This window comes from Polypterus senegalus, chromosome 8, assembly GCF_016835505.1.
Source record: "Polypterus senegalus isolate Bchr_013 chromosome 8, ASM1683550v1, whole genome shotgun sequence".
Lineage (NCBI taxonomy): Eukaryota > Metazoa > Chordata > Cladistia > Polypteriformes > Polypteridae > Polypterus > Polypterus senegalus.
Window position 1 is genome coordinate 127,259,621 of NC_053161.1, and position 24,709 is coordinate 127,284,329.

A 24,709-nucleotide genomic window follows, 5' to 3' on the forward strand; every position below is an offset into this window, starting at 1 on the left:
GATTTGGCGGGCAGTGGTCTGAGGTGCGTTCCTGAGCACGTGGGAGGAGTGTTAGAGTTTCTGGGCGGGGCTTCGTTGTTCCTTTCGCATGGTTTTTAATGGTGGACGCGGTCGGGTGTCGAAACCGAAAAGAATAATGAAAAGTCAACGTGGCTTAGACGTGCATGTGTACTCCTAGCACAGACGAAAGGGGCTAACTGGGTGGTCAATGAGTTTTTGCGTCCGGGCACATGGGCAGGCAGTGTGAATGCCTAGAGAGCGAGGGTAGAAGCGGGCCGGTGAAAAAGGAGTGTTAGTGGGCAGGGAAAGACGCATGTTTGTCGCAGATGCGAATTGCTGTATGTAGCGTGTAAAACAGTTTGCTATGGTGCACGCGGCCGTGCGTCGTAACCGAAAACTCGGTTTTTAAAGACTGCTTACTTCATTGTGTTTTAACCTCAGTTGTAAAGGATTGTTTTAAAGATCCCATGGGATACCCCTCGCAAACCGTTTTACACACTGCATATGGCGATTTACCTCAGCGAGAAACATGCCTGTATGAACAGTCAACGTGCAGGTGCATGTGGCCTCTACGACAGACGAATATAAATGACACTGGTTCTTCTGTGTCGTCGCTTCCGAGTTGGTGGGCGTGGCTCTGCGAGTTATCGTCGTATCCAAAGGTCTTGGAGTTGGTGGGCGTGGCTCCTTCCTGCGTGCACCATAGGTGTCTTACTTGTCGGCAGCTCAGTGAATCCATGCGCTTTCCATGGTTGTCTTTCCTTAGTGAATTATATATATAGATTTACACATTCTTTTTGCTTCAATTAATTAATGATGAAAGTGGCCAACATATTATGTGTCACATTCCCTATTTACAGTATAAACCTAACATTGTTCTAATGAGCTAAGTATACTAACTAGCTTTTTTGATATATCCTTTAAATGTCTTTTTTTATTCAAGATCAGGAAAATAGTGTTGAATTTAAAGAAAATGTTGTCATGGAAACAGCATTTTATTTGTTTTTTTTTTTTACTAGGCATGACCTTACACAATATTTTCAAGCATGCAAAATGCAATTTAGGGAGGCAGGCAACAGGAGCCTATCCCAGCTGCACTGGACACCCGACTTATCTCACAATGTACTCACACAGGGGCAATCTAGCATTACCAGCTAACTTAGCATGTATTGTACATCTTTAGGAGCACGAGAGCCAAATTTGGAATGCCTAGTGGAAAACCCCTCTAGGCAATGGAGAACATTCAAACTCTACACAGACCAGTGACCTTGCTGGAAATTCCAACCCGGAATGCAGAATGTTTAACCCAGAAGCACCAACTACTGTGGCATCTTGCCACCTTTCTAGTGATGATGTCAGTTCTCTTTTATTTTAGTAATCAATATTTCAACATAGTTCTCAGATCAGTACATCAGATAATACGTGAGGCAAATGGAAGTTTTTCACACAGTGCTGTGTTGAGTCAGTTGTCCAGTTGTCTCCAGTGGACGTTTTACAGCCAGCAGGAGTTTAGTGGATAGTGAGTGCATAGACAATGCTTTTGAAAGAAACCATAAGTACTGTATTTTCTTGACAATCAGTGTTTTTCAAATGACATGATCTGCAGCCAGTTATTGTGGTCATTAGAATTCAAAGCAGATGTGATCAATTAGGCAGTCAGTCAGTCAGTCAGTCATTTTCTAAACCTCTTTGTCCTGAACCAGATCACAGTGGGTGTTGGAGCTTATCCCAGCTAGCATAGACCGCAAGGCAGGAACATACCCTGGAGAGGGTGCCAGTCCATCGCAGGGTGAATACACACACTAGGACTAATTTAGTATTGCCAGTCAACCTAACCTGCATGTCTTTGAAATGTGGGAGAAAACTGGAACATCTGGAGGAAACCCATGCAGACACCAGACATGGAGAGAACATGCCCACTCCACACAGGAGTCAGTTTATTCCTAATTAGATCTCCATTTTATTTCTACATCTTTTGTATTTGGAAAATTTGCTTTTTTTGCTTATTAACTTTGCATTCTATGAAACACAACTTGTACATGTCAACCGACCTAAAATGTACTTTTTATAGGAACTTGGCTCATAACTTATTATAAGTGCTAGATTTACTGAATTCAGAATGTTGATCATATTCATGCTATAAAAGATACTTTTAGACAGCAAGTATATGAGTGTAGAGAAGTAAAAATTTGTAAGCATATGAAGAAACCTAATCAAAGACCTAATTCTTTCCAGCTAGAATCTAATTTACTTTAAAAGCCTATGGCACATTTGAATTAGCTTAATCAGCTGAATACCATGATAGGCAAAATATTTACATTAAACCATAAGGATAAACTCTACTGTCCTGAGTAGCCAACGCAGTCTGGCATTAGACAGCTCAACAGTGCTATGTAGTGTTTGATGTCACCCCTTGCAAAGTAAAAATACATTGTTGCTCTCATTTATTCTCATTTAATAAATACAACAGGGAAAAGGTGGGAAGGTGTACAAGTCAGTTACCTTTACACTTACAGGTGTCTAGTCCTTGCTAAGGCACACTCACTGACACACACATTATCCTAAAAGCTTGTGCTGCCTCTTTGTGAATCTTTTGCTTTGGAATATTTGGAGTATTTATTCCACTTTGCCCAGTAAAACTTCAAAAGTTGTTTTAGTCATTGTATTCCCATTTGAGGGCCAAAAGTGCAATGTATAAGTGGCTGTTACTAATATATTTTGGGTTACTTTAACACTACAGTTTCCCCTTAGAATTATTAAGAGCCTATGTTTTAGAGATTGTTTATTTTCTGAATTTTAGTGGGGAAATTACTAGAGACATATCTCTGATATTAAGATTATTTTCTGAATTTTAGTGTGGAGATTACTAGAGAAACATCTCTGATATTAAATAAAAAAACATATTTTATTTAGCTTATAAATTAAATTCTAAGTGAAATAATTCAGACAGAAAAACAATCAGTAATACATTCCTAACATCCATCCATCCATTTTCTTAACCTGCCTCTCCAAGCCTGGAATGGTGTTCAGCGGGAGACTGTTGCAGATCCATTGCAGGGTGAAAACACACACTCACACACACATATACTGAAGGCCAATTTTGCATCACCAATCCACCTAACCTGCTTATCTTTGGAGTGTGAGAGGATACTAGAGCACAGAGAGGATACCCACGCAGACAAAAGGAGAACATGCTCTGAGGATAGGGATCTGCACTGACAATCATAAGGTTACCGGTTCGAATCCCATAAATGCCAAAAGGGACTCTGCTCTGTTGGGCCCTTGAGCAAGGCCCTTAACCTGCAATTGCAGAGCGCTTTGAGTAGTGAGAAAAGTGCTATATAAATGCAGAGAATTATTATTATTATTCCTAACACATTTGAAATTAAATTTCACTAAATCAAACTTGGCACCCTCAGAGAATCATGAGAATAATGTGTGAGTGTGTATTAGTTCCTAACATATATTAAGATATCAAAGAGAAAGAAAAAGAAAATAAACATTTATTTTTCAAGTTTCAGATAAGATCTACTTTACAATTAAGTTTTGAAGGGTGGGTTAGAGTTCTTCAAGATGAGTGTGATAAGTCGACAAGTTAGCAATGCAATGATAGATTTTTTCATCTTTTTTCTAATGAAATTGATCTGTGCTGTTTAAACATGTTTTCTGCAGAAATACCATGTCTGATGTCAAGGCACAGAGATGTGAAAACACTTTTTCTTTTTAACCTTATAGTTAAGACCTTTACCATTGCAGCTTACAAACTTTAATGGATAATCAGAATTTTTTGATGTATGATATGTTAAACTGGGGGTTTGCATAGTTTTTAGTTATTATCCTAAGTAAAAAGAAAATTGGTCTTAACCATTATTAATGCTGCTGTCTGAAATAAAACAGAAATATAACCATGATAGTCAAAATCTATATATATAATTCACTAAGGCAAGACAACCATGGAAAGCACGCTGGAAGGGGCGTGGATTCACTGAGCCGCCGACAAGTAAGACACCTATGGCGCACGCAGGAAGGAGCTACACCCACCAACTCCTGGCATCTCCGAGCCACGTTGACTGTTCATAGAGGCATGTTTCTTTCGGAGGTGAATCGCCATATGTAGCGTGTAAAACGGTTTGCGAGGGGTATCTCATGGGATCCTTAAAACAATCCTTTACAACTGAGGTTAAAACACAATGAAGTAAGCAGTTTTTAAAAACCGAGTTTTCGGTTACGACGCTGTGTGTTTGTTCGTTCCGTACTTTGTTACAATGTTGCTTTTCTTGCTGATTTATTACATTATCGACTTTTCGAATGTTAATTTTCTCCCTGTGCTTAAAAATCATTAAAAAACCGACCTGATTATGCGGCGTATGGTACGCCTCGGGTTGGCTAGTCATGAATATTCTAAATAAAATAATGAAGTGCATTATTTTTGATGGCAAACTCATTTCCACTGTAAAAAGTCTAAGATAAAATAATTTAATTAATCTCTTGGATGCATGATATATTCTGCTATGCAGAAGATTTTTTTCAGACTTTGCATTACCCAAGTTGCATACTTCTGTGTCATCTCAAATACAAATCTTCGTCAGATGTAATACAAGCTTTATAAATGGCATCTGGATCTTTGATGCAAGACCAACATTTTGTTTTGAGCCTGATTGCTTGGTGGATTGACTCTGATTTTCAATTCAATATGTTATTCTACATGCACAAGTACTTTGTATCTTGCACACAGCTGCTGCTGTTGTAGTGGAGCTTGAAAACAATACTTGAAAAATGGAGCATTCCTAAAAACAAATTGCATGTTATTACACAAGAGAACTCTCAAGATATATCTAAAGCAGTGATAGACACTCCTCTGTCTAACTTATTTTGATTGGCTTATACTCTCCGATTTGTAGTAAATGAAGGGGTGCTCTTCCAGCATGTATTAGTGATATAGTAGCAATTGAAAGAAAAATAGTTGGACTTGTCCCTTACCTACTCTTGACTTCAGAGTGTATAGACACACTTAGCCAAGCAAAAAACTCTAACTAGGTATGCCAACTAGGGGGAGCAACTGTTTGTTACAAAGTTTTCTTTAGCAGAAGCATATTTTGCGTGTCTAACTTTGAATTACCCATCACTGTCAATGTAAACAAATGGAGTTTTGTTAAAAACATTTTAATTCTGCTCTCCCCTTTTTTTAGCTTAGAAGACAGAGATACTGAACGGTTTTCTATAGCAGCCATCAACTGTTTAACTAAAAAGACTATTAGACATCTAGCAAAAGGTGTTGATAATGGGTTCTTCAGTGGTACCTGCAAAATGCAAGTGTGTGTTTGTAAAACATTCAGTAACATTCTCTACACTTGTTGCTTTGTTGCCTCTCAAGACCAGCAGATGCCCACAACAAAGCAACAAGAACTTGTTATTGAATGTTTTACAAAAAAGCATAAACAACATCCAAATGAGACTGAGATGATATGCACACAACTACTACACACAGGTATGCACTTCAGTATTCAAGATCCAATAATGAAATACTAGACAAGAGTTTTGAAGAAGCGCAAAACCCAAACCACCTGTCAGCATTATAAGTAAAACTCTACCTGTTAGACGCAGTAGTGTATTGCTCAGCTGAACTATAAACCTATTTAATGAAAAAAAAAAACCATTTGAATCACTGGTGGGAAGCCTGAAAAGGTCATTTTTGTAAAGAAAACTTGCCATTGATGGTAAAGGAAGCACAGCAGTCATGTAGACTCTTTGCTGTCTTGGAAGACGGCACTGTATCTTTATTGTTACATTGTATATATTTTATGTTTGATTTACTTTAATAAGAATGTGACCTCTTTTTTTAACGAATGCTAAGCACATACTATAATAGGAGGTTTTCACCAGTATCTGTTGATTTGTGGAATTGAATTCAGCCCCTATAATATTTTTTTCATGACTGTGTCGGCAAAATATAAAACATTAGTTTCAACAATTTCAGATACTATAAGGTTACTCAAGCACCCACCCAGTGTTTGCTGATAAAATGTAATAAAGAAAACTGTTATACACTACACTACAAGATAACATTTGTCTTAAACAAATTTGAAGGTTGTTTTAAGTGACTTCTCCTTTTATTCAAAATCAGTTTAGCACACATATAAATACATGATATGCTATAGTAAAGCTGTTTTACAGCCTGGTTTGGTAGCTTTGCTACTCTTCTTTACTGTTGTACAATGTTATAGGGACACAAATCACCTTAATGTTCTAACAGTGGAAGCTGTCAGATTAAACAGAGAATCTGAAAATCAATTTTTTGACACCATATTCTAGTAGATATGTTCTTTTAAAATGGACAAAAGCAAGTGCTATTAAATAAACTGCCCTTTGACTATTTAATATTCCAGTTAGTCATCAAAGTTTCAATGTTTCATCACAAAGCTGCTGGTTATATATATTTAATAAAACTCAAATGAAGCATAAACTTCTGTCTTTTCACTAACAATATGCTAGCTCATCACTAACAGTTAAAATTAAGTTTGGATTGTAATTAGTTGATGATTATAATTCTGTGACCAAGAACCAAATATTTATTCTTTGATTTATTAATTTGCCAAAAACCCATATTTCAATTAAAAAGGTAGGAACTGTCTGCCCATGATACATTCAAACACATTCACACCAGGCCAGTTCAAGTTATCTGTCATCATAAACAAAAGTAGTGTTTCAGATATGAAAGGAAGCCAAACTACTGTTGAAAAACCAATGCAGACAGCACCTAGAGTAGGGTTCTATCTCAAGAACAGTGAGACAGCTGCACTAAATACTTCACTCAAAAAATATTATACTTTGCAATTTTAAAGTTTAAAAAGACAGATTTCCTTATCGCAGGTTGAACAATGTTATGACAGAAGATGTAAACCAAATTTAAAAAAGAGAGAGAGAATTTATATCTAAATCTTTGCAGTGCAGCTTTAGAGATGGACAATTTTGACTGCTATTGGAACTGAAGTGTTTACCTTTAAGATTTTTGAAAGGCAAGGGAACTTTAAAGTGAGTCTGGGAGTTAAGTTTAATTTAATTTGTCTTTGAATAGTGCTAAATACAGAATGCATCACATGTGATAGTATGGTAGGACGCATTTAGAATACGTGTGTTCTGTGGAAATTTTAGGTACATTTTTTGGAAACATCAAAATTATAGTTTAGTATAAGATTCTGCTTTTACCTATATCTAGCTATAGATCTGTGGACTTATTTAGAATATTTTTATGTACATATTGCAAGGTGTTTTCTGTGTGGCATATGTAATTTTGTAAATTTATACAAAATCCTGGGCATACAGATTAAATTATATTATGCCAAATATTAAATAGAATCAAATAGAAATGTTAGTGCTTTAGGCCCCTGTTTATATCATTTACATGACATCTCGTGGAAGGGATGTGGCTTAAATTCAGAAAACGTTTTGATGCTAGCCAGTCTCAGATAAAAATTATTAATAATTGAGGCTGGCTTTAAAAATTCTGATTGGTGGTTCTTTAGAAATACTATAAATGCTGTGTGGCCTTGATCATGGGACATCATATTAATGATGTAGATTCCGATAGGAAAGGGACATGCCACTTTAAGTGACTGCAAAGCAAAAATGATCTGGTTATTCTGGGTTGGACCTTCCTGTGTTACAATGAAAAAAGTGTATAAGACAAAAGCACAGAGAAATAATGTGCACAACTAATTTGTCCTACTTTTCATTCTGGGCAATACAGAAAAAAGTATATCAATTTAATTTAGCTGGCACAAAATTATTGAAACAGTTTCCTTGCACATTTAAATGTTATTTAAGTTTTATGCATTGTGACTACATGCCCTCTGGATAATTTACCTCCAGATTAGAAGGATCAAATAGAAGTGTGTCATAAACTGGAATACCAGATTAAATTCTTCATATGGGATGGATAACAAAAAAAATCACCAGTATGCTAAAAATTACTTGACAGTCATGGACTTCTTGCACAGTTAAACATAAAATACGTCCTTTCACCAAAAAGTGCAAATTTGTTCATAGCAAGGGAAATAGGATATGTAATTTTATGTTTGGGACTTAGTGTCTTATAAGGAATGTCTTTATGTACGATCTTGTATGTAAGCCATGTGTAATTAAAACTTTTAAGCCCTTTAAGACTATTGCCCAGAATGATGTGTGGTTAATCTGGATTTTTAGAACAGGGAGAGAGGACCGGAAAAAAAATTAGCCTATGTTTGCTTGGTAGTGAATTCTTTCTGTTAAATTCATTACATATCTAAATTTGGAATTAATAGGAAACTAAAAAAAACTCCACGATGGATTAATAAAGATTTAAAAAAGAAGTTGCAAAGGAAAAAACTGCTGTATAAGGCATATAAGACTAATGACTGCAAAGAGAATCGTAGCGCGTATGAGAACATGAGGGCAACCATTAAGAAGGATATCAGAGAGGCTAAAAGACAGTTGGAGAGGAATATAGCAGATAAGGTGAAAGAAGACCCCAAGAGATTCTTTCAGTATTTTAGTAGTAAAAGAACAGTTAAGAAGGAGGTCAAGTTCATCAGGAATAGTAAAGGGGAATTAAAAGATACAGACAATGAAATAGCAGATGCCCTAAACTTACATTTTTCTGAGGTTTTACAAGTGAGCAAGTGGATAACCTCCCAGAGGTAAACACGACTACTAAGGAGGTACTGAGGGATTTGGAAATTGTAGAGGGAGAAGTGCTGCTCAGATTAAATAAGATGAAATCAAACAAATCACCAGGCCCAGATAATATTTATCCTCATGTTCTTAAGGAGGCTAGTGAGTACATATATAAACCCTTGACACGTATTTTTCGGAAGTCACTGTGCACTGGAGAGATTCCAAAGGACTGGAAAATGGCAAATATCATCCCATTATATAAAAAGGGTGACAGGGCAGATCCAAGCAACTATAGGCCAGTAAGCTTAACATGCATCACAGGAAAATTAATGGAATGAATTATTAAGGATAAGATTGAGCAACACATGGCAAGGACAGGAGTTATTCTGAACAGTCAGCATGGGTTCAGAAGAGGGAGGTCATGTTTTACTAACATGTTGGAATTCTATGAGGTTGCAACAAAAGGATACGATCAAAGTGGAGCTTATGATATTATTTATCTGGACTTTCAGAAAGCATTTGATAAGGTGCCACATGAGAGGTTGGGCATCAAGTTAAAAGAAGTGGGAGTTCAGGGTGATGTTTTTGGATGGGTGCAGAATTGGCTCAGACACAGGAAGCAGAGGGTGATGGTGCGAGGAACCGCTTCAGAACTGGCCGATGTTAAGAGTGGTGTTCCACAGGGGTCAGTGCTAGGGCCATTACTATTTTTAATATATATAAATGATTTAGATAGGAATATAAGTAACAAGCTGGTTAAGTTTGCAGATGATACCAAGATAAGTGGATTAGCAGATAATTTGGAATCCGTTATATCATTACAGAAGGACTTGGATAGCATACAGACTTTTGCAGATTTGTGGCAGATGAAATTTAATGTCAGTAAATGTAAAGTATTACACATAGGAAGTAAAAATATTAGGTTTGAATACACAATGGGCGGTCGGAAAATCGAGAGTACACCTTATGAGAAGGATTTAGGAGTCATAGTGGACCCAAAGCTATCAACTTCCCAACAGTGTTCAGAAGCCATTAAGAAGGCTAACAGAATGTTAGGTTATATAGCACGATCTGTGGAGTACAAGTCCAAGGAGGTTATGCTCAACGTTTATAATGCAATGGTGAGGCCTCATCTTGAGTACTGTGTGCAGTTTTGGTCTCCAGGCTACAAAAAGGACATAGCAGAACTAGAAAAGGTCCAGAGAAGAGCGACTAGGCTGATTCCAGGTCTACAGGGGTTGAATTATGGGGAAAGATTAAAAGAGCTGAGCCTTTACAGTTTAAGCAAAAGAAGATTAAGAGGTGACATGATTGAAGTGTTTAAAATTCTGAAGGGAATTAGTACAGTGGATCGAGACTTGTATTTTAAAATGAGTTCATCAAGAACACGGGAACACAGTTGGAAACTTGTTAAGGGTAAATTTCGCACAAACATTAGGAAGTTTTTCTTTACACAAAGAACGATAGACACTTGGAATAAGCTACCAAGTAGTGTGGTAGACAGTAAGACGTTAGGGACTTTCAAATCTCGACTTGATGTTTTCTTGAAGGAAACAAGTGGATAGGACTGGCGAGCTTTGTTAGGCTGAATGGCCTTTTCTCGTCTAGATTGTTCTAATGTGAGTAGTATAGCATATACAAGACTGATTAAGAGACACCTCTATGCACAATCAATTATTAATAACTGTGTTATTTCTTAAAAAGAATGTGTTTCTGTATGAAAAGTATATGCAGAAATATTACAGTATTCTTTACCAAAACTGTAAACATTTTTCAGTATAACATTATATGGATTTTTGACCATATCATTTCTGCAATTGTTAATACTGACAATATGAACAGGTGTCGCTTTTAAACTTGTTGCAGTCAATTGCAAATAATGTGGCATGATAATTGCACACAACAGTCACTCATTGGTTTACTTTGTCAGCTGTAAGCATAAACACTTATGTGGCCCTGTTATGAACTTTCAAAACAAATAGCAATTAGTAGCAGTAGCTTGTTTACTTTTTCCCTTATTATTTTCACATAGTTGAAATTGGTATACTTACAGTAGTTTGAATTTCAAACCAGGCAATCCAGTTAGTGAATGTTATACTTTAATAAATTATTTTTCTTTGGCAGTTATAAACATTTCTTCAACTCCTAAACATGTTTACATGTCTGTTAATATTGCATGTGACCCATATATTCATAAGGTTTCATTGTATCTTTTAAATTATATGACATCATCTGACTATCATATTTCTGTAAAGATGTATACATTAATTAATCTTGTGTGATTTATTTTTTCCAAGTTTAAGTTTAAAGAAAAAAAGTACTCAGTAGGACCAGAAACAGTAGCATCTAAGACACAATAAATTAATAATAAAAAGGTTTTTTTCTTGTTACGTTCAAAGTGTTTTCTAGTACTTTCACAGTAAGATAGTTATTATCTCCATAGATTCCTCTATTTAAGTGAATAGGCCTGAACATCTGTGTGAAAAGCAGTTTTGCATTTATACTTAAATGGGGCTATAGAAATGAAATCCTGCTATGTTTGGAATTGCATTAGAGCACTGCAGTTTTATAAACTGAAACAAAATGTGCCAGGCCTGCAGGGTTTTAAGAGAGACTGTGACTGACAAGATTAAAAGAAATTTCTTTTTAAGTATTCTTAGCTGCAGCATTGCGGCGGAGCCATCAAAAATAGAGCTGTGTTATAGACATCCTGTGGAGATGAAGTTATTTTATACTTTCAATAGCAGTGCTTTAATGTTAGTAAAATAAATAGGACCAGGTGTGAAATGATAATGTCATGCAGAAGTTTGAAAATTATTAACAAACTTTTAAAAGCTTCCATTTTTTTCCAGGGAAGAGGCCATTTTTGGTTTGATTAATCACTGTTTAACATCCCTGCTTTCTGAAATGATTAGCGTGTTTTCAAATGTAAAATTACACAGAATTTGCCTATATATTTCCTAATGTATGTAACCAATGAAGATAATGTTTCAGAACTAAGGACCTATGACACATTACTACTCATCCTAGTATGATGAACACTAGAACAGATGGTAAAGATGGCACAGAATATTACCGGCACCCAGCTGCCTTTTGTTTAGGATATATACAGTAGAATACTTGCTGCTTTAGAGAAGCATACAATATAATTAAAACAGCCATTCTGTACTGTTGCTTTTCTCACGCCTTCCTTCTGGCTAATGGTAGAGGACCATTGGCATTTACATCAGTAGATTCAGGGACATTTTATACCCACAGATTATACCAAACAGTCCAATTATGAGAAGAAATATTCTAACATACCAAACACTTTGTGTGTGTGTGTGTATATACAGTGGATTGAAAAAGTATTCCGAAACTTCACTTGCTGCACATTTTGCTACATTGCAGCCTTGTTCTGAAACCATTTAAATTAATTTTCCCCGGCATGTCAAGCAACACTCCAGAGTGACAAAGCAAAAATGAAATCTTAGAGTTCTTGAAAATGTACTAAAAAAATCAACTGGGTATGACACAACAAGCTTTGCACAACTGGATATGGGAATTTTCTGTAATTTTTCTCTGCAGATCCTCTGAGAGGTCCTTAAAAGGACTGTTGACTGCTTCAGTGTCCACTTGCCTCTTATTGCTTAGGTCTTCAGTTGCAACACGCACTCCAAGCTTCTTTGTCCCTTGGTCTACTCACGTGTACAGCCTGGCTCCTCCACACTGTGCCCACTAGGTGGTTAGAGGCAACCTGTTTGCTACATTACCTCCTGGCTCTATGAGCCAACCCAAGGCCAGCATCCACATCCAAGGTATTTATGTATTTATGTCTAGAACACTTGTCTTTTTTCTTTAAAGACAAAGTGAAATCAAATTTACTATCCCTTTTCAAAGTTTTTGACATGGCTTTTTTCCATCACAGATCAAAGTTAAGATCTGAGAAAACTGTTCTTCAATTAGGGGTGGGCGGTATGACCAAAATTCTATATCACGGTATATTTCTAAATTATCCCGGTTTCACGGTATTCAACGGTATTTTTTCCCCATGCATGAGTGGATGTTAACCACATTTTCCACTGCAATTACTGGCTAAGAATAACCTATTCCACTCTCAAGAGTATTGTACATTGTACAAAAAAAAAACATTTTAATATGCACACAAGTATTAATACAGTTTTGCATTGCCCCATTAAGTGATAGTTTTCAAGGGGGTGGCACTAATGGAGAAGGTATCACATTGCATGACGGATGCAGTCAAAATATAGAACCTTTTTATTGAACAAATTTTGCAAAAACAAACTATAATTTTGACATGTTTTCAACCATATAAAGAGGCATTTAGACTTAGTAAAATATTCAGAAGTGCTTGTCAAAAATTGTATTGCACTGAATATGTCTTAGAAAAGGAATAAATAGTAAATATTTTTTGCAAACCAACTACACTTTCTGTTAATGTTAACAATCTCTGTCCACTAACATGTTAAAGTGACTTTAAACAACTTTATCATCATTAAACTGCATAATATTTAAACTAATAAATAATAACAATAAAATAAATAATAGTATTATTACTGATAGTTGCACTATTACTTCAAGACTTCAAGCCCAGGTGCATTACACAGTATTCACTAAAGTAAAATAAAATAAAACAAGTGCAACTTGGTGATGATATCTTTACCAACTGAGCCATCATTTAGGCAAACTGCATTAATATGGACCTTGCTTCAAGTTAAGCTATACTGGGAAGAAAAAAACAAACTACTGTATATGTCGAAAACAAAGTCAACATTTCCACTTTATTCTCGACATTTATGTTGAGAGTAAAGTCGACATTTCCACTTTATTCTCATAGTTTACTTCATAATTAAAGTAGAATGTCGTAAACTAAACTTCTTCCTAAAATCAATGTTTAATCAATTACTTAATTTACCCCGTCATAAATTAATGCAGCAAATTAAATGCTTTGTGTTACATTCCCTGACCCAGTGGTTAATCACTACGCTTCTTAAACCGACTTCCTCCGCACTAAGAGAACACAGCAATCACCATACAGAATCCATTCACTTCATGATATTCCTGCTTTCTGAAAATTTAGAATGCTAAGATAAATACTTGATATCATTTCATGATGAAATGCATTAAAGCAGGTATTACACATGCACGGTAGTGAGGCGGTAGTGCTGCTCCCTCGCAGTAAGGGGTCCCCAGGTGTATGTTCAGTGTAGAGAACTTTATGGCAGGTGTGACAAGGCTCCAAAAAACTGGATGTATGAATACTTATCGCACAGGTTTAACTTAAATATTGTGCAAAAGTTGGGTTTCTGATCTGCTGGTCGGAGACACAAACACAGAATTCAATGCATGTTCTTTCTGAGCGGGCTATCTTTATTGCATGCATGCTGTCTCTATCTGACGTACCAAAACCCCAGTTCCTTTTTCCTTCCTTCCTTTTTCTTTCACCACATAACCAATCACCACACGATAAACGTCTTTGTGAAATTAAAACTTAGCCCACGGAGTGTTCAGAACTTTAAAAATATCTTTGTTATACATGTTTAATTATGCCATCCATTCAGAGTTGCGCCCATCTCTGAACGAGTCGCCAACACATCGCAGGATGAATACAAGCAAAACATAACACTAGCAGGGTCAATATAGCACAACAAAACCCCACATCCTATATGACTTTGAAAGGAAACTGAAGCACGCCGAGTAAACCCACCAGAAAAACATGCAAATGCAAGGCAGGCACACCGCCGTGCCCCCATATGATTAATGCATGCTCTAATGCATTTTACCATGAAAATTATATTAAGTATTTATCTTAGCATTCTAAATGTTCAGAGAGCAGGAAGATCAAGAAGTGAAATTATTCTGTGTGGCGATCACTGCCGGCGCCTCCTCTTAGTGCAAGAAGAAGTCAGTTTAAGAATCACTTAACACAAAGCATTTAATGTGCTATATAACTTATGACGGGGTTTGAGAAAATCTAGTAAAATAAATATTCATTTTACGATGGTCTACTTTAACGACAAATTACGAGAATAAAGTCAACATGTCATCACACTATTACACAGTACCCAGGTACATTACACTGTATTGAAAACAATTACAACTTGGCTTGCAGTATTATCCAGTAGTATAGAAACAGTATTTACACATCTGACCTTTTAAAACTAAAGTTATCTCCAGGCAAAGTTCTTCTGTTCATCATGTTCAACTTTACTTTTAGTTCAGTTTCGGAATGCTCTCTGTCCATTTTCACAGCGTAGCATACCAAAGCTACCACCCACTATTTGGTGGTGTAGCAGTGAAAAAGAGCCCTAGTGCAACAGATCTGTGTTTAGCGGTGTAGCAGTGAAAAAGGCCCCCACTTGAACATTTTCCCGCTGCGCCAGGTTCAGAACATCGTTTAGGCAATTTAAACCGGTGTTGTGGTATAAGAAAAATCCATATCATAAAAAAAAAAAAACGGTTTTCGGTATGAACCAGTATACCGCCCAGCACTACCTTCAATAAACAAAAATGACTGAAATGAGTATACTATTAACAATACATTCTTAGTAAAGAAAATGATTCTAGGATATTAGGCCTGCTTCTTCAAGTCCAGACAGCTGAAGGGTTTTATTTTTTTAGAAGTGCCAAGCTAATTACAATTTTATGTCTTTGAGAGAGAATACAGTGCATTTCTCAGTTTTCTGTTTAGGGACTAGAATAAATGCAAAACTAAATTGAACCTATTCCTGTGTCAGGCTGGGCCAGTTTATGTTGGCATCGTTTTTCACATTCAAAGCTAGGTTTACACTTTTTATTAATTTTCACATTTCTTTTGATATAGTATAATATTCTCAAACCCTCTCATTCCAATTCAGCATTCCAGGGACTGGAGCATATCCCAGCAGTACTGGGTGCAGGGCAGGCACCTCTAATAAATTTTGCTGTTCATTTTTAAAAACACATGTTTAATTTGCTTGTATTATTACTACTTACAGAGATATCCTTAATATTTGCTGAAAACTTGGTGTAACTAATTCAAAAAATTGTTTACTGCTTTTCTGCAATTTGGACTTGTTTTTAAACTTTTTTTTTCCAATACAGCTCCTCTAGTAGGCTTCAGGTAGCATCCATCAGATTGTTATGAACGTTGTTGTAGATTTTATAACTATAAATAAAGCCAATTAGTGGGGCGTCTTTTGTCATTTTCCCCTAAAATAATAGTGTTTATATTTTTATTATCTATGGAACACAAGTCTAATCATAACTCCTCTGTGCGAGACCAAAATTCTTCCAGGGTGTATAAAAAGTGCAAATTTGTTTAGCCAGGGCTGTGTCACATTAAAACATTTTTTGCATGTGATGAATGACTTCATTAATGAATATTAGAAAAATAATTAATGCACTATATATGATGAATTTGTGCATATCAACTGTAGCATTTTTTTCAGTATGTACTGGTCTTGGTTTTTGGTCTTATGAACTCTTGTGTTATTTATTTCTACTATATTTACAGTTTTCATTGAGAAATCATATATCTGGTGTTTCTTAGCTTCTGTATTTACATTAAAACAATGTATTATGGCATTAGAAATGCCATTTTGCTGCTTTACCTCTCCTACGCCTAGTAAATGATAGTAAATTGAGGATTTCTTGATTTTTCTTTTAATCACAGATGGCACAAATGGAATTTGGGGATTCCCAATGAGCGATTACATGAAACAACAAGGTTGGACATGTGGTCGAAATGCTCGAATGTCAGCTTGTTTGGTACAAGGCCTTAATTTTATTTATTTATTCTCCAAAGCTGATTTCGATTTTCTGTTAAGGCATGCTGGTTTTTGTAAACTAATATTTAAATGTGTAATATCCACTGTATTAAATAGCTAATCTGATTTATGAAAAAATATGGTTAAATATTTTTTAGGTTAATAATTATTTAATTTTATAATAAAATAATGTGTTATTATTTAATTTAAAAACGTAGGTTTAATATTATTTAATTTAAAAAAGTAGATTTAAAATCTGAAGCTAAGAATATATAACTTAATGCATCCATGCTTTCTCTTTAAGGCCTTAGAAAGAGTCACTGTTGGAAAGGGGGTAAGTAATTGCTTATTTTAAGATATTTTATTAGGACATATCTTGTGCAGAACATTTAAGCAGGTTTGACCGCTGTATGAACATTTTGGAGCAAACACAGCACAGTTTTAAGTAATATGGGATTAGGGTAATCATAAAAGTATCCAGATTATTTTTTAATTTAGTACTGTGAGAACTGGGCATTACCCCTTTTTCCAGTTATGCAACAGTGAAGTACAGTTCTCATGTGGTTGCTCCATCTGCGTCTTCTTTAGCCTTTAGTCTTGCCTTGTACTGATCAGCTGCTAAAGTAATTTTCCCTCTTTATGTTGCCATCCATCCATCCATCCATCCTCTTCCGCTTATCCGAGGTCGGGTCACGGGGGCAGCAGCTTGAGCAGGGATGCCCAGACTTCCCTCTCCCCGGCCACTTCTTCTAGCTCTTCCGGGTGAATCCCGAGGCATTCCCAGGCCAGCTGGGAGACATAGTCCCTCCAGCGTGTCCTGGGTCTTTCCCGGGGCCTTCTCCCGGTTGGACGTGCCCGGAACACCTTGCCAGCGAGGCGTCCAGGAGGCATCCTGATCAGATGTCCGAGCCACCTCATCTGATTCCTGTCGATTCGGAGGAGCAGTGGCTCTACTCTGAGCCCCTCCCGGATGACTGAGCATCTCACCCTATCTTTAATAGAAAGCCCAGACACCCTGCAGAGGAAACTCATTTCAGCCACTTGCATTCGTGATCTTGTTCTTTCGGTCACTACCCATAGCTCCTGACCATATGTGAGGGTAGGAACGTAAATCGACTAGTAAATTGAGAGCTTTGCCTTACGGTTCAGCTCCTTTTTCACCACGACAGACAGATACAGAGCCTGTATCACTGCGGGTGCTGCACTGATCCGCCTGTCAATCTCGTGCTCTATTCTTCCCTCACTCGTGAACAAGACCCTGAGATACTTGAACTCCTCCACTTGGGGCAGGATCTCGCTCCCAACCCTGAGAGGGCACTCCACCCTTTTCCGGCTGAGGACCATGGTCTTGGATTTGGAGGTGCTGATTCCCATCCCAGCCGCTTCACACTCAGCTGAAAACCGATTCAGAGAGAGCTGAAGATTACGGCCTGATAAAGCAAACAGGATAACATCATCTGCAAAAAGCAGTGACCCAATCCTGAGTCCACCAAACCGGACCCCCTCAACAACCTGGCTGCGCCTAGAAATTCTGTCCATAAAAGTTATGAACAGAATCGGTGACAAAGGGCATTCCCAACTCTCACTGGAAATGGGTTTGACTTACTACTGGCAATGCGGACCAAGCTCTGACACCGGTTGTACAGGGATCGAACAACCCTTATCAGGGAGTCCGGTACCCCATACTCCCAGAGCACCCCCCACAGGATTCCACGAGGGACATGGTCGAATGCCTTTTCCAAGTCCAGAAAACACATGTAGACTGGTTGGGCAAAATCCCAAGCACACTCCAGGACCCTGCTAAGGGTGTAGAGCTGGTCCACTGTTCCACAACCTGGAAGAAAACCACACTGTTCCTCCTGGATCCAAGGTTCGACTATCCGACGGACCCTCTTCTCCAGAACCCAGACTTTTCCAGGGAGGCTGAGGAGTGTGATCCCTCTGTAGTTGGAACACACATTCCGGTCCCCCTTCTGCCAATCCAGAGCCATTGTCCCTGATGTCCATGCGATATTGCAGAGACGTGTCAACCAAGACGGTCCTCTAACATCCAGAGCCTTGAGGAACTCCGGGCGTATCTCATCCTCCCTTGGGTCCCTACCACCAAGGAGTTTTTTGACCACCTCGGTGACCTCAGTCCCAGAGATGGGGGAGCCCACCTCCGAGTCCCCAGGCTCTGCTTCCTCATTGGAAAGCATAGTAGTGGAATTGAGGAGGTCTTCGAAGTACTCCACCCACCGACCCACAACATCCTGAGTCGAGGTCAGCAGCGCACCATCCCCACCATATACAGTGTTGACACTGCACTGCTTCCCCCTCCTGAGACGCCGGACAGTGGACCAGGATCTCCTCGAAGCCATTCGAAAGTCATTCTCCATGGCCTCCTCAAACTACTCCCACACCCGAGTTTTTGCCTCAGCAACCACCGAAGCCACATTCTGCTTGGTCTGCTGGTACATATTAGCTGCCTCTTTAGTCCCATAGTAGAAAAGGGTCCGGTAGGTCTCCTTCTTCAGCTTGACGGCATCCCTCACCGCCGGTGTCCACCAACGGGTTTAGGGATTGCTGCCATGACAGGCACTAACCACCTTATGGCCACAACTCCGGTTAGCTGCCTCAACAATAGAGGCACAGAACATGGCCCATTCGGACTCGATGTCCCCCACCTCCCTCGGGACATGGTCGAAGTTCTGCCGGAGGTGGGAGTTGAAGCTACTTCTGACAGGGGACTCTGCCAGATGTTCCCAACAGACCCTCGCAACATGTTTGGGCCTACCAGGCCTGACCGGCATCCTCCCCCACCATCGAAGCCTACTCACCACCAGGTGGTGATCAGTTGACAGCTCCGCCCCTCTCTTCACCCAAGTGTCCAAGACATGTGGCCTCAAGTCCGATGACATGACCACAAAGTCGATCATCGAACTGAGGCCTAGGGTGTCCTGGTGCCAAGTGCACATATGAACACCCCTATGCTTGAACATGGTGTTCGTTATGGACAATCCGTGACGAGCACAGAAGTCCAATAACAAAACACCGCTCGGGTTCAGATTGGGGGAGCCATTCCTCCCAATCACGCCCTTCCAGGTTTCACTGTCATTGCCCACGTGAGCATTGAAGTCTCCCAGCAGTACAAGGGAGTCCCCAGAAGGTGTGCCCTCTAGCACCCCCTCCAGAGACTCCAAAAAGGGTGGGTACTCCAAACTGCTGTTCGGCACATACGCACAAGCAACAGTTAGGACCCGTCCCCCCATCCAAAGGCGGAGGGAGGCCACTCTCTCGTCCACCGGGGCAAACCCCAATAAACAGGCTCCAAGTCAGGGGGCAATAAGTATGCCCACACCTGCTCTGTGCCTCTCACCGGGGGCAACTCCATAGTGGTAGAGAGTCCAGCCCCTCTCAAGGAGATTGGTTCCAGAGTCCAAGCTGTGCTTCGAGGTGAGCCCGACTATATCTAGCCGGAACCTCTCAACCTCGCGCACTAGCTCAGGCTCCTTCCCCTTTAGAGAGGTAACATTCCACATCCCAAGAGCCAGCTTCTGTAGCCGAGGATCGGTCTGCCAAGGTCCCTGCCTTCAGCCACCACCCAACTCACACTGCACCCGATCTCCTTGGCCCCTCCTACAGGTGTTGAGCCCATGGGAAGGGCAACCCACGTTGCCTCTTCAGGCTGTGCCCAGCCGAGCCCCATGGGTGCAGGCCCGGCCACCAGGCGCTTGCCATCGAGCCCCAACTCCAGACCTGGCTCCAGAGGGGGGCCCCGGTGACCCACGTCTGGGTGAGGGAAAACGTCGTCCAAGGTTTTTGTTCTTCATAGGAGGTTTGGTGGAACCGCTAATTGTCTCATCCCTAACCTAGGACCAGTTTGCCTTAGGTGACCCTACCAGGGGCATAAAGCCCTGGACAACAGTGCTCCTCTTTATGTTGCCTCTTGCAAAATCTCCTTCTTCCTCACGTAGCTGATAAATTCTTTGTGAGTCATGACTAAACATGCTGCATACAGTGAGCTAAACTGATAACAGTAATAATGTAAGTACTATTAAAATAAATGAAATATTTTTGTTTAAATATTTTTTAATTTTTCAAAAACTGATATAAATGACTTCTTAAACATGTTCACTGACATCTTGATGTATTATACTATGTTGTACAATACTGTACACATCTGACATTTCACAGTATTATACTTTACTGTTCAATACTATACAGATCTGTACCACACACATTCATGCAGAGCTTGTGGGAGAGGGGTCAATTTTGATTTAAATAACAGTATTGTAAATGTTTTTGAAATAGAGATAATACTTAATTAACAAGGTGAGCCTGTTTAACTGTAGCATTTGAATTCACCTAAGTTGATTTTTTTTGTAAAAGTGAAAATATAGATCTGTCTAAGTGTAATTTTATTATATAAATTTAATGTAACATTTTTCATTTTTTCCTTAAATATTTAAGATTCTCTAGTAGAGTTTTTTTGTGATTACATTTTGATTAAATTACTGTGATAATAAAGAGTAATCCAAATCAAATAAAACCATTTAAACTTCATACTGTGAGGACCAAGGTTATTATAGTTTTGCCTTTTTATATTAGTTTTTATTTCTATATTTTTTCTGACCTTACTTGGAAATTCAGTTTAGTTTTAATTTTCCTTCATCGTGTATTTTTAGTTTTAGCTTAGTTTTTAATTTTACAAAGACATTTCTACTTTATTTTTATATATATTAGTTTTAGTAATAGTAGTATGGAGTTTAGTTTTTGTGTCACAGTAAGACAGAACTGTACACTAAACAGGTTTGCATATAATATGAGTCTAAAGTTAGTGGAAGCTTACTACGCTACATGACACAGTTTACTATTTGGTTTTGTTTTTGTCTGATAAAACAAGCATAATCAAAACCAGGTACTGAATATAAACAATTTTACACAATTTTATAATTTTTAATATATTTTCAGTGTCATTTGTGCTGAACAAACCTGCGCTGACTGTTGGCACTTTTTTCTTTTCCTTTTATTGCCCAAAATGGGCCAATTTGTAATAAACTTTAGGTGAATTTTAAGGTGTGAGGGATTTTTACTCTAAATGTGTACAGCACACCACATATCCTGAAACTTGAAAAGCCCACCATAAGAACAGTAAACTCATAATGAGCAGAGCAAGAGTAGGTGACAGGTGTATGGTGGGGCACAAAATGACTGGACAGCATCTGAGATTAAGAACAATATACAGTAATCCCTCGCTATATCGCGCTTCGACTTTCGCGGCTTCACTCTATTGCGGATTTTAAATGTAAGCACATCTAAATATATATCACGGATTTTCGCTGGTTCACGGATTTCTGCGGACAATGGGTCTTTTAATTTATGCTACACGCTTCCTCAGTTTGTTTGCCCTGTTGATTTCATACAAGGGACGCTATTGGCGGATGGCTTAGAAGCTACCCAATCAGAGCATGTATTACATATTAACTAAAACTCCTCAATGCTATAAGATATGCATCCCGTGCGGAGCTTGATTGTTTGCTTGTCTCTGCCTCTATCTCACCCTATCTGACATTCTCTGCGCCTGACGGAGGGGCACCTCTAAGAAATGTCGCTTTATCGCGGTGCTTCCAAAAGCACACTTATTGATTTTTTGATGGTTTGCTTTAATCTCGCTCTCTCTCTCTCTGACTCTGACGTTCTCTGCGCCTGACGGAGGAGATGTGAGCAGAGGGGCTGTTTGCACAGAGGCTGTTTGCTTAGAAGATACTGAAGCTCCTCTAAAAAAATGCTGCGGCAAACTTAAAAGCACACGTATTGATTTTTTGATTGTTTGCTTTTCTTTTGCGAGCGCTCTCTCTCTCTCTCTCTCTCTGAAATTCTCTGCTCCTGAAGAGAAGATGATCTATTTGCATTCTTTTAATTGTGAGAAAGAACTGTCATCTCTGTCTTATCATGGAGCACAGTTTAAACTTTTGACTAAAGGGCGTTATTTCATGTCTAGAGGGCTCTAATAATGTTAACAGTGTGGGAGAGTTTATAAGGGCTTTAAATATATTAAAATAACTACACAAACATATGGTTTCTACTTTGCGGATTTTCATCTATCGCGGGGGGTTCTGGAACGCAACCCCCGTGATCGAGGAGGGATTACTGTATACATTATCTAAACCTGTTTATCCAGAGAAGGATCACAGGAACTTGGAGCCTACCCAAGCAGGTTTGGATGCAAGGCAGGAAAAATCCCTGGTATGCAATATGTATGATATGGCTGATGTTAAGAACAAAAAGAATAGGATATTTCATCTGATTTGAGAAAGAGAGAAACATTGAAAAAATAGGGACACATATTTTAAAATATAATTCTGCTACTGGATTATTTTCACAATATCAGGTATTTTGAGTTGTGAATATGAACTAAGAAAGATAAATGAATAAATATAGAATAAATATAAAAACACATTAGTATGTTTAGCTTTTCATCACTTGGTAGACACTCTTCGCCTACCTACCTGTAGTTCAGTAGAGACGATGCCAACTTTTTACAAGGTTTGTATCGCTACGTTGTTAAACGATGTTTTGAAAACAAAAGTGATTGGTCAGCAACAATATGCTGATCTTGTATGTTGACATTGTCAGTCTCTCGATCAGTGCCATTTTATTTTCAAAAATCAGGAATGGTCTCCCCTAGACTTTCTCATGTACTCAGATATGGGGAAGGATATTTGAGGAGTAAACCACAAGACGAGGATTATATTATGTACATTAAAAAACCATCAACAAAAAATCAAATAAAATTAATAATATATTGAACAATTATTATAAAAGTAAACTTGAATAAAAGAAGCTGCATGAATAAAAGAAAATTGAGTATGTGTTCAGGTAAAGTACTACTTCCAGTTAATGGATTTGGCCAAAAAAGTTAATACAGATCTACAATTTTGGTGTAACAACCACAAGCCAAATTTCATCCATCGATCTAGTTGCATTTTTGAGATATCGTGTTTATATATACACACACACACACACACACACTAAGAGACATAATTCCAAATAATGGTATTTTCGGACTCGGGGAGTTCTAAAATGTCAAGATTCATCAAAATGTCGAGGTCGAATTTTTTTTCATGATTAGTATACTTTCTCTATACTTTGTATACTTTGAGTGCAAAGTGGCAGGTAAATTACTGTCAACAAAATGCAGGCACCTGAGAAATAAACTAAAACGTTACTCACTAGTGATTTTTCAGTCCATGTGGTAAAGTTTTTGTTGAGCAGTACATTCCGATTTCAGGTGTTTGAATTACATACAGTATTGTTATACAACAAGTGCAAAGAAAGGAGGTGCATAAATCTCTTTTGTACAGACTTTACACGCGCATTCAGTTCGCTCTGTCACTGCAAATGCTGTGTGAACAACCAGCCTCCTTCACCAGCATAGGTTCACTGGATGAATATGTGTGCGCGGCTTGTGAGGGATGACTTTCAGTTTTAGAGTTAAAAGTTATAAGGGTTAAAAACTAACAGCAAGAAAATTAATTCAAAAACGAAAACTAAAACTATGTTTCGTAAATTATTTTATTTCAGTTAGTCTTTCCAGCTACTTTAATAGTTTCGTTTAGTTTTAGTTTTTCATTTCAGTTTTGTTAATTGTTTTATTTCAGTTTACGAAAATGTTTTTTTAATAATAGTTTCGGTTTTGATTTTAGTTTTCGTTAACTATAATAACCTTGCTGATGACACACACTGCATAGCCAGTTATAGTGAGCAGAAAGGGCAACAGGGAGGAATGCACAATTTACATGATATATAAAATATCTATATTATAAATTTACTATATATATTTTGTGGTTAATCACCCCTGACACAGACAGACCTACAAACTCACAAGTCCCAAAGCACACACTGTTTATTTTTTTCTTCCTTTTTTTTAGCACACAGTGCTAAATCCCCAGTAATCACTGCTCAGTCCTTTCTTCTTCTCTCTCTCTCCCTCTGTTTCTTTTTCTCTATTTTTCTGTCACCTCCACTTCTCTCCTCTCCTTGCAAGCTCTGTCCTCCACCTCCCGACTCTGGCTCTCTGAGCAGAGTGAGGTGGCTTCCTTTATACTGTACCCAGAGGCGCTCCAGGTACCCTCTGATGATCATCCAGGAGCACTTCCAGGTGTGGCGGAAGTGCTGCATGGGCACCCGGAAGTACTCTCGGTGCACTTGGATACTCTTCTGGCCGCACTTCCGGGTGTGGCGAAAGTGCTTCAGTCCCGGGCTCTGACACTGTCCAGGTGCCCCCTGGTGGTGGCCACGGGCCCCAGCAGTGTTGAGATTCCAAG

General features: G+C 38.4%; 1 protein-coding gene across 2 annotated transcripts in view; it reads left to right on the top strand.

Annotated features, from left to right (window-relative positions):
- The window catches only part of mettl25 (methyltransferase like 25), a 142,157-nt gene that overhangs the window by 48,062 nt on the left and 69,386 nt on the right, over window positions 1-24,709 (top strand). For both annotated transcript variants that reach the window (XR_005634717.1, XM_039761766.1), the window contains exons 6-7: window positions 16,307-16,401; window positions 16,705-16,734. Coding sequence is in view for 1 of the 2 variants with exons in the window: in XM_039761766.1 (XP_039617700.1) it covers window positions 16,307-16,401; window positions 16,705-16,734 (125 nt within the window). In the remaining variant the exon portion in view is untranslated. The remainder of the gene's footprint in view (window positions 1-16,306; window positions 16,402-16,704; window positions 16,735-24,709) is intronic.